Source organism: Melopsittacus undulatus, chromosome 4 (genome assembly GCF_012275295.1).
Source record: "Melopsittacus undulatus isolate bMelUnd1 chromosome 4, bMelUnd1.mat.Z, whole genome shotgun sequence".
In the NCBI taxonomy this organism is placed as follows: domain Eukaryota; kingdom Metazoa; phylum Chordata; class Aves; order Psittaciformes; family Psittaculidae; genus Melopsittacus; species Melopsittacus undulatus.
The window spans coordinates 1067600-1078363 of record NC_047530.1 but is presented as its reverse complement, the minus strand read 5'-3'; the positions used below and the strand labels follow the sequence as shown (position 1 = coordinate 1078363).

The window sequence follows — 10764 nt, the reverse complement described above, 5'->3', positions numbered from 1 at the left end:
AGGTGTAGGACCTTGCACTTGTCATGGTTAAACTCCATGAGGTTGGCATCAGCCACCTCACAAGTGTGTCAAGGTCCCTCTGGATGGCATTCCTTCCCTCCAGCCTATCAACCAAACCACACAGCTTGGTGTCATCAGCAAACTTGCTGAGGGCACACTCAATCCCATTGTCTATGATGACAAAGATGTTGAACAGGACCGGTCCCAACCCCAGTCCATGTGGGACACCACTTGTTACTGGTCTCCCAGTAACCCCCACTCGTTACTGGTCTCCAGCTGACATTGAGCCATTGACCACAACTCTATGAGTGTGACCATCCAGCCAGTTCTTTATCCACCAAGTGCTCCACCTATCAAATTGATGTCTCTCCAGTTTAGAGACAAGGATGTCGTGTGGGACAGTGTCAAACGCTTTGCACACATCCAGATGACATCAACTGCTCTACCCCTGTCCATCAGTTCCATAGCCCCATCATACAAGGCCACCCTATTGATCAGACAGGATTTTCCCCTATTAAAGCCCTGCTGCTGTCACCAAGCACCTGGTTGTGTTTCATGTGCCCTGGAATGTCTTCCAAGAGAACCTGCTCCAAGGCCCAGAGGTGACACTGACTGCTCTGTAATCCCTGGATCATCCATCTCCCCCTTCCTGACAATGGGGTTATATTCCCCTTTTCCAGTCATCAGGAACCTCACCTGTCTGCCATGATCCTTCACATATGATGGTCATTGGCTTTGCAGCTTCATTCACCAGCTCCTTCAGGACCCATGGATGGATTTCATCAGGGCCCATGGGCTTGTGCATGTTAAATGCTATGTTATGCATGCTGATACATTACATTGCATCAGTAAGGGATGTCACGGTACAGTTAAGTTACACTATGTTCTGTTATTACATAGCATTGTTATGTTACTTTATGTTACGTTACTCTATGTTATGTTATGATGCTACATTCCATTACATTATGTTATGTTCCAATGGTTCATTCCATTACGTTATTAGGCTATGGTACATTATTATATTACATTACCTTATTATGTTATTATCTCTCCTTAAGTTATGGTGTTATGTTACCTTTATCCTATTATGTTATCTTTTATCCTATTACATTGCTTTATGTTACCTTACATTACATTAAGTGGTTACGTTATGGTATGTTACATTACATTACATAAGTACATGATTATCCTGCTACATTACATTATTACACAACGTTTTCACGTCCCGTTGTTATCACATTACATTATATAATCCCATTATCACATTATTATGCTATTACTTTTCATTATATTAGGCTATGTTATTACATTTCCCTACATCAGGTTATGTTATAGCTGCATCCAACTGCTCCTAAACTCCCCTTAAGCTGGATTGTTCTCTTCAGGACAAGGTGAACCAACCCCAGAAGTGGCTTTAACCACATCCAGAGGCTCTCCCTCCCCTCACCAACCTCCTGCTGGTCCCATTTCCACCTTCCCTTTAGCCCTCCAACAACCATTTCCTCCCGAGAACACAACCCTCAGGCTCAGTTCTATGTTCTTCCTCCCTGGTGTGAATCTCTGCATTGCATTGGCCTTATATTGACTGACCCAATGTTCCCCTCATTGCAGAGCTTCAGGACAGCAATCACATAACAAGTACTTAAACCCACCCATAAGGGAGCTGGGAAAGCAGCTGGTGGCACTGGGATGCACTGGGATGCTCAAAGCCAAAGCCTGGAGCAGAGGGATGCTCAAAGCCAAAGCCTGGAGCAGAGGGATGCTCAAACCCACCCTGGAGACCAGCAGTGTTTTAATGGGCAGATTTGAGGGACCAGGAGATGCTGGAGGGGAGGAGAGCCCTGATTTGAGCTCCCTTGCCATTCAACTGCAAGGGATTTAATGTCCTGAGGGAGGGGAGATGCTGTGCACTGCTATGGGGGAACAGCTATAAGATACACCAGCAAAAGGTGCCTGTTGGGACAGTGGGAGCCTGTTACAGCCAACACTTCACCAGCTGCAGCTGATGGAGCCCTCCTGCAGGGGCTGCAGGATGGGAAGGGCCAGACTGGTTTTCCTCTAGGATTTCTCTAGGATCATGGGGCCAATTCCTTCCAATCTGGGGTATTTTAGAACTCAATGGCCTCCATTGCCCTGTGATTGCCATGAAGCCAAGGGCTGTGTGATATGGTGCATAACATGCCCTGAGCCCCTTAAGAGAAGGGTCTGGGGAGACCTTTGAGCAGCTTCTAGTGCCTAAAGGGGCCTCAGCACCCTCCCAGGGAACAGCTTCTGCCTCAGAGCTCAGCTCAGTCTCCCCTCTCTTGGGCAGGTTCAAGCCATTCCCCTTGGCCTGTCCCTACATCCCTTGTCCCAAGCCCCTCTCCAGCTTTCCTGCAGCCCCTTTAGGCACTGGAGCTGCTCTCAGGTCTCCCCTTCAGGAGCCTTCTCTTGTCCAGGCTGCCCCAGCCCAGCTCTCTCAGCCTGGCTCCAGAGCAGAGCTGCTCCAGCCCTCACAGCATCCCCATGGCCTCCTCTGGACTCACTCAGGTCACTTGCTCAAGGAGGAGACAACACATTCTGTTCCCATCTGGCAGAACAAAACAAACCCAGACTGAGCCCCATTGAAGATGTGGGAACCTTCTTCCTACCCGCAGCTAAAACCCACCTCTGTGGTCCAGGAACCTGTGATCTCAGCTGTGGTTTATGGTCCTTTTTATTAAAAGCAGATTTCCACAGAATGAATGAAATACAAAAATCCACAATAGAAACATAAATGAACAGCTCCAGACCCAGCACCTCACAGCATCCTGAACAGAATTAACAGAGAGCAGGGATTGGGATCAGCACCAATCCCACCAACAGCCTCCCATTCTTGCTGTGGGAAACCATCCTGCTTTATTTGATGGGGAAAGCAATCCATGAAGTATGGAAGTCACCTTTGCCAGACTCATCACTGCTACTCCACATTCACCATGTTAGGAACTATGGCCACGTACTCAGATTTAACTGTGCTATTTCCTCCAGCTGGAGCAAGAGCCATAGGGAACACACAAGGTCTGTGGTCCTCCGAGTGTGTTATCAAGAAACCACCTTAATAAACACATGCCAAAAGGCCAAGAGGGCAGAATTCCTGCAAGCAGCACCTCCAGATGTGCCTCAGAGTGTGTTTGCTGTGGACTTGAGTGCTGAAATGAAACGGGTCCCTCTGCCAGCCTCTACCCAGCAGCAGCACAGGGAAGCATCTATAAGGTGCCACAAAGGAAGGAGCCGTTTAAGGCACCTGGCCATGGGTTACAGGGGGAAGGGAGTGAGACTGTCAGTCTTTAGCATCTCCCACTCCATCAGCATTAATAGCAAACATTGCTTCAGCCTCAGGAAGACAAGGGGAGTCGTAGATCTTACATATCCTGGTTTCACCTCGGCCTTTCCGCAGGTACAGCCTGGGAGGGAGGAGACAAAGCAGGTAAGGATGTGCAGTCTACATTAGTAAACCATTAAAACCCTGTGTTAGTGCATGGACAGAGCACAGTGCAGAGCTGAAAGAGCCTCTGACAATGGCCATGGATCTGCAGATTAACGAGGGCTCAGTGGCACTCAGCTGCTGGGCTGGCCATTGACAGACTGTGTTGAAAGTAGGATTTAAAGGGATGTAGGCAGGATCATAGAATCTTCCCCAGTAAAGTGAATGGAAGATGATCATCTCTCTCTCACCTGGTGGTGGAAGCGTGTGCTATGATGTTCCCTCCAATAGGTTTCTTGGGGTCTGCAGCAAACATGGCAGCTCCATCTACTTGTGCTACCACTTGGTTGGTGATCACAACTGCCACTCCAAACTGCAGGGAGAAGCAACACATGAAATCAATTGATCTGCCACAACCCAAAGGACAAAATTCAACCCCCAACACCCCCTACATGCTGCTGTCTGTACTGTGGGAGCAGACCCTGAGGGGGCAGTGCTGGGTCCTAAACTTAGGCCACAACAACCTCCTGCAATGCTCCAGGCTTGGGGAAGAGCAGCTGGAAACTGCTCATGGGAAAGGAGCTGGAGGTGGTGATTGATGGAGCTGAACATGAGCAGCCTGTGCCCAGGCAGCCAAGAAGCCTCCAGCATCGTGGGCTGGATCAGCACCAGTGTGGCAGCAGGAACAGGGCAGGGATTGGGCCCCTGTGCTGGGCACTGGGGAGTCCACACCTTGAGTCCTGTGTTCAGCTCTGGGGCCCTCACTGCAAGAGAGACCTTGAGGGGCTGGGGCTGGGGCAGGGGGCAATGGAGCTGGTGCAGGGACTGAAGCACAAGAGATGGAGAAGGGCTGAGGGAGCTGAGGGGTTCAGATGGAGAAGAGAAGGCTCAGGGGGGACCTGATGGCTCCATACGAGTGACTGAGAGGAGGATGGAGCCAGGAGGGGCTGAGCTCTGCTCCCAAGGAACAAGGGATGGGACAAGAGGAAACGGCCTCAAGCTGCACCAGGGCAGGTTCAGATGGAGCTGAGGAACAATTCCTGCCCCAGAGGGTGCTCAGCATTGGAACAGGCTGCCCAGGGCAGGGCTGCAGGCACCGGCCCTGCAAAGGTTCACCCCCCTCAGTGCCATGGGTTAGGGGTGGCCTTGGCAGGGCTGGGAATGGTTGGACTGGATGAGCTTGAAGCTCTTTTCCAACCTGGTTGATTCCATGGTTCTATAACAGCCGTTTGTAGGACACTGCTGAGCTTTACAAGAGAAAGAAACCCCATCCCCTGCACAGAGACTGAAGCCAGGTCCAGCTCACCTCATCTGCAAGGCGCAGCAGCATCCTCAGGAAGCGGGCGAGATGCATCTGCCTGGCTGCCAGCTCCCCACGGCCTGAGTAGTCCGTGCGGTACAGGGCAGTGGCACTGTCCACTATCAGCAGTGCATACCTGCAGGGACAAGGACAAGGTTGTCACCAACACTTCCAGACCTGAGCAATGCCTCTGCTGGAGCCGGTGCCCAGCACGTTGTGAGGCTGCAGGCACCAGGTGGATGGAAGCTCCTCATGCTGACAGGGAGCAGAATGATGGTTTTTAACACTGACTTGATCTGCAGTGTTGAGATTAATGAATTACTCCAATATTTCACCATTAGGTCACCTGTACTTCTGCACTTGGTCATCATATACAGGTGGTCTTACAGTACAATGATGGACTGGCACAAAACTCACTCCATCTCACTGGGTACCATTACCGTGATTCAGCCATCATAGCAGACGCCTGGTAGAGCAGCTGGGTCTGGTGGTCTGTGTTAAAGCCTCGAGCGTAGGCCACGTTATCCAGGACATCACTGCCTGACAAGCCATACCTGCAGAAGCCAGGAGAGAGATAAAGATCCTTAAGTGGCAGCTTCTTGACTAGGAGTTAACTGGTGGGTTTACCTAAGGACTGCAATAAAAACTCATTCCTGGAAGTCATAGAGGTAAAAGCAGACACAAAAAATGCCACATAACTTGGGGAGGAAAGAGAAGAGAATGGTCAGACAATGGTGTTAATGACTGTTTTCCTGCCTAGGAACAACAGTCAAGTAGAACATCAGAGGTTAGGCCCCACAGAAGCAGTCTGAAGAATCACAAGGGCATAAGTAGCTCTTATGCTCAGGTAGAGAGCCACTACTTCAGGCTTCTGAATCTAACCAGAACCTCTGTGCAGGCAGCAGAGTTATTTGGGTAATTAAGTTTTACTTTCCAATTGGTATAAGAACCACATCAAACCATTCTGAGATAGAGGCTGGAGGTGAAAAAGCAGCTTTTCAATCACTTAGTGGATGCTCTCATATGCTCTAACACGAATGTTCCAGCTGCTGTTGCAATAACCTGTATACAGAAGGATCTTTGCTTCAAGGTAATGCTATTGGCAGAATGTAAGGAACATGGGTGCATGTGTTTCACTACCAGTAACACTGAATTTGAAAGAGACACTAATGAGAAGTGAAGACATCATATCCCAGGGCACAGTGGTTTTAAGCTGCTGTCAGAGCTAAAACCAGAACCTCTGTTTATAAAGCACAGGTAGTGAAGAGGTCCAGCTGATAACTGGAACACAGACAAGAACAGCACTGTGAATGTGAGGAGATGGGCTGATTTGCAGTGATCCTTAACAACTAAGTTACTCCATGAGTAAATGTATTCCTTCAGCTAACAGCAGCTTACCCAACTGTGGGTACAGACCTTTCAGCCACAGCAAGAAGGCGCTCAGGACGGAAGGTCCCCTCTGTGTCAATGTACATGGCTTTGCCTTCACCACCCCCCCGGTCAATGGGAAGCTAAAGGAGAAGCAAATGGAAGAACATGAAATAATGTCAACAAATAAGCCAGTTACTACCTTATGCTCTCAACTGGTATCACACAATAAGCAACACAGCAAGATGTTGTGATTGAAGTTACATTGATCTAGGAAGAGTGAGGAGGAAGATTCCTGTTTCCTATCTCTGATATCTGCATAAGAAGACAAGCACTTAACTTGGAGTTGGTAGGTTTGGGTACATAAGGGTGTCAAATAAGTGATCAGATTAAGCCCAAAGCCTCTAATACTTTATGAAACAGCAACCTCTAGAAAGTAATAAACATTATTCCTTGTTTAAATGAAGATCATATAAAACATTGCTCCAAACTGATCTGCTGTTTGAGTCTAGAGCACCTGAATCAAATGAGAGATCAAACACTTCCCTGCATGTAAGACCTAGAATCATGCTATGAATCTGATGTGTTAAAAGCTGTTGTCAGAATGCTGAGGAGGGGGAAAAAAGCAGCTACAGACCACACAGAACACAGGTTAAAAACATCACAAACTGAACTGCTGCTGAAGTCATCCTAGAAGCAGAATAAGCATAAAGCAAAAGCTCCCAGACAGCTGCAGGTACAACCAAGGGTGCTGGACACAAGTGCTTTGCAGCTCTGTATATGCATCACATTTGCACTGGGTGAGAAAAGGGCACAAAGTAGCGAGTAACCAAAAGCTGTGTGTTCTGAATACTCAATTGGAATAAAGTGGAGCACTCACTTGACAGGTCACTGCTAGGGTATGACACAGCTGTGTTTTCCCAGTCCGAAACTCCCCAAATAGCTCTGTGATAGATCCTGTTTCTATGCCTCCTGAGGGGAAAAGAAGAATCTTTACAGGTATGTATAAAGTATTACATTTAAAGACTCAGTTCAACACTTACTTGGGTTAAAAGATTCAGGAGTCTAATTGGAAGAACTGGGTTTCACCCTGAGGTTTGCTCATGTGCAGGTAAGAACTTGTATGTGTAACTGTGAAGATGGTGAAAAGCTGAAGCAACGTGGTTTGAGTTTTGATTACAAGCAGGAATATGGAGAAGCTGATCCCTGATTTTGCTTTCTTGAAATAGATCATAGACCAGAACACATGAGAAACACCCAAGATGAACAACTCCAGGTACTGCATCATGGTTAAAGGGACTTAAAACTATTTCTGCAGCTTTTAAAACAAAATCATTTGTGATAGAAAATGGTATTTGAGGAGATTTTTAATCCAAACCTTGTGTGTTTTATGTGTTTTTGGGCAAGGATCATATTCATAGGGATAAAACCTCTCAGCTAACTGAGGTTAACCAGTAGAGAGACATACAGTTCTTACCTTGAAGAAGTTTATCAAGTTCTTTGGAGCCAGTGGTGATCTGGATGATCTCTGACCTTCGCTGGTGGAACTCTGTTGCTGTGGTGAAACCCATGGGAACCAGTTTAGCTGCTTCAGCCTGAAGGAAACCAAACCCAGCAGTGAGAGGAGAGTTCACCCCATTTGTTTCCCCCCTCTAGTAATGAATACTGTAAGGTTCTGTTTGGTGGAGAAGCCCCTATACAGTTTCCTGTGTACATTGTATTTCACAGACCATTTACCAGTTGGTAGCTCTGAAAAGAACTGAAATCCTACTCAAAGACAAAGCATTAACATCCATTTGTGTGTTCTATGGGATGCTTCCCTCACCCCCCACACTTGCAGTTCAGTTCTGTCCCTGGGAAACCTGAAACACAGCAGGTGGGAATACAGCCCAGCAGGAAGGCTGTGCTCCTAAATACTGACTGAACATGGACAGCAAGGAAAGAACTGGAGTTCAGCACTGTGCTGGGTCAGATTCTGATAGATGACAACTATAGTGGCAGGAACTCCATGTTCTGGACTAGAAGATACAAGATAAATAACTGGCTTTGCTCTCAGTCCCAGAAGGAAACCCCATGTCTCAGGGTGAATACCAGAAGGAAACCCCATGTCTCAGGGTGAATACCAGAAGGAAACCCCATGTCTCAGGGTGAATACCTGTCCCAGGTGCATGATTAACACACTCAAAAGCAGCAGCTGTACTGGGACACTTCCATAACTTAGAATCCCAGACTGGTTTGGGTTGGAAGGGACATTAAAGCTCTTCCAGTTCCAACCACCTACCATGGGCAGGGACAACTTCCACCAGAGCAGCTTGCTCCAAGCCTCATCCAACCTGGCCTTGAGCACTGCCAGAGATGGAAGTGATGACATCCTGTGTTTAAGAGTACTTCCTTTGCTTGAAGCTTATCATAAGCTGCCTTATAATGAGGAATACTGAACTAGAAATGTCATCTCAGGCACATTCTCCATGATTCTCATTGACCTTTCCAGCAGTCCTTCCCTCTTTGCTTCCTGAGGCTGCTCTTTGTGGGTTTTGTCTCTTCTCATCCACAGTCACATCATAACCCTCATCATCTTTAGGGCCCTTCTCAGTGTAGCATTAATGGTGACCTTCCAAGATCACTACACTGCTTTAAGCCAGTAGAAATAAAACCTCTTCACTATCTTGGGTTAAAGCTTTTCTGTAATTCCTTACCAGGATCTTGTCAGCTTTGGCTTCACTGATGCCTTTGATGTTTAGGAGCTCCTTCTTTGGGGCATAAGCAACAGCCTCAACAGTGTGAAACCCAGCTTCTTCCAATTTCTTCACATCGTTGGCATTTATCCCACATTGCTAAAGGGAGGGGAGACAAAAAGGACACACTGAGACACAGATTCCTCAATCTAACTTCCACTAAATGCCCTCAATTGGCTCCAGCAGGTCTGGATCAAACCCTATTATTACAAGTGAGGTTCTGAAGGTTGCCTCCCTACTTACTCAATATGCAATGAATCAAAGAGTAAGAACCTTTTACCAGTGTAACACTGGGATGCTGAGCATGTAAATGCAGAGAATGGGGGGAAGATTCTATTCTCTGGTTTAATAGATGCTAAAAGTGACTAAGACACATGAGGAACAGGCATGGAGCAAGGCATGTAAAGCACAGCTGTTAACCTGCTGAGAGATTGGGTCTGGCTTTTTGCTGACAGAACACAAGAATTCAGCCACATGAATTCAGATACAATTGGCATTTAAGGCAAAAGACTAAGAGATTCCTTAAGAACTTACTCTGGAGCCAACCCTGACCCACCTCCAGCCGAGCAATGAGCTGGGGCCCAAAGCTCTCTTCCTCTGCTGAAGTATCCGCATTCACTTCCAAGGGCATCTGCATGGCCATGGCCTGGTGCACTCAGTCCAGCCCCACTAGGAGAGACCACAGCACTTTATGGAGCAGCACACACTGCTCAAACAAGATACACATGCAGAGGGTGTTCACAGATCATCCAAAGCAGCAGGTGATGGTTCTGTCCCTCCCATACCTCTTAGGTTGTGGTATGAGAAGGAATCTCCTGTGTGGTTTCAGTAGTATGAAACACTATAACCAAAGCCTCCAAGCAAATCCTTGTGCTACCGGGTGAGGAACACACCTCAGTTGGAGCAGATGATGCTTCCAGGTCCCTTCCAACCCTTGGGGTTCTGATTCCACAGGACTGATGATATAACAGAATTAATGTGGTATTAACAGTGTCTCATTCTAGCAATAAGCAACATGGCCACGTTTGAAGATCACAGAACCCCAGCCTGGTTTGGGTTGGAAGGAGCTTAAAGTGCATCCAGCTCCAACCCCAACCCCTTCCACTGGAGCAGCTGCTCCAAGCCCTGTGTCCAACCTGGCCTTGAGCACTGCCAGGGATGGGGCAGCCACAGCTTCTCTGGGCACCCTGTGCCAGCGCCTCAGCACCCTCCCAGGGAACAGCTTCTGCCTCAGAGCTCAGCTCAGTCTCCCCTCTCTTGGGCAGGTTCAAGCCATTCCCCTTGGCCTGTCCCAATGAGACCCCCCCAGCACCGCAGCAGCCGGATCGGGCCCGGCCTCAGGCCCTGGCTCCTCCTCGCTCCCGTTTCCCCTCAGGCCGCGCAGGCCTCGCTCGGCCCCGCTGGGAAGGGCAGCGGACGGAAGGGGATGGAAGGGCCGAGAGCCGAGGCCGGAGGGGTCGGTGAGGACCGGGGAGGACCGAGGCCATCGGCAGCCGGTGCCGCTCTCACCCTCGGGGCCGAGGCCGGGACCGGGCCCGGGGCAGCTCCGTCCGTTGCGACCGCAGCCGCCGCCGCCTCCGGTTCGGAGGAGCCCGCCACGGCGTCACGTGACAGAGGCACAGGCAAAGCCCCGCCCCTCCCGGCGGCGCCTTAAAGGGGCCGCAGCCGTTGGGAGCGGACAGGGGTCGGTGGGGTCAGGGTCTGTGGGGTAGGGAGGATGGAATGGGGGTAACAGGTGGTAAAGGGAGAGGAGGAGGAGGGTTGTTCCCAGGGTGTGATGCTCCTTACAACCATTGTCACCATAACACATACAACCATTGTCACCATTGCCAAGTGATAGAGGTTTTGTAAATGGGATGTACACACATTGTACACACATTACATGTACACACATTGTAAATGTGATGTACACACATTGT

General features: G+C 48.8%; 1 protein-coding gene across 2 annotated transcripts; it reads right to left on the bottom strand.

The window, feature by feature from the left end:
* Positions 1 to 2923: 2923 nt before the first annotated feature.
* Positions 2924 to 10419, bottom strand: RAD51 (RAD51 recombinase). 2 transcript variants are annotated; one of them, XM_034061542.1, is made up of 10 exons: positions 10355 to 10419; positions 9402 to 9514; positions 8807 to 8944; positions 7588 to 7705; positions 6991 to 7082; positions 6159 to 6253; positions 5183 to 5296; positions 4749 to 4878; positions 3694 to 3815; positions 2924 to 3422 (listed from the first exon to the last, which is right to left on the bottom strand). In XM_034061542.1, exons 2-10 carry the CDS (start codon positions 9486 to 9488, stop codon positions 3299 to 3301), a joined length of 1020 nt encoding a protein of 339 aa, XP_033917433.1. In that variant the 5' UTR covers positions 9489 to 9514; positions 10355 to 10419; the 3' UTR covers positions 2924 to 3298. The 2 variants fall into 2 exon arrangements, with proteins under 2 accessions (XP_033917433.1, XP_033917432.1); XM_034061541.1 differs by lacking the exon at positions 10355 to 10419 and adding an exon at positions 9631 to 9784.
* Positions 10420 to 10764: the final 345 nt, after the last annotated feature.

Bases quoted from the DNA above. Each gene is read 5' to 3' on its own strand.
- RAD51 (XM_034061542.1), bottom strand. From the start codon at position 9,488: ATGGCCATGCAGATGCCCTTGGAAGTGAATGCGGATACTTCAGCAGAG. The intron at 8,945-9,401 runs GTGGGTCAGGGT...CCCTCCCTTTAG, and splicing joins AGCTCATTGCTCGGCTGGAG to CAATGTGGGATAAATGCCAA. The intron at 3,423-3,693 runs GTGAGAGAGAGA...CCTCCCTCCCAG, and splicing joins GCACACGCTTCCACCACCAG to GCTGTACCTGCGGAAAGGCC.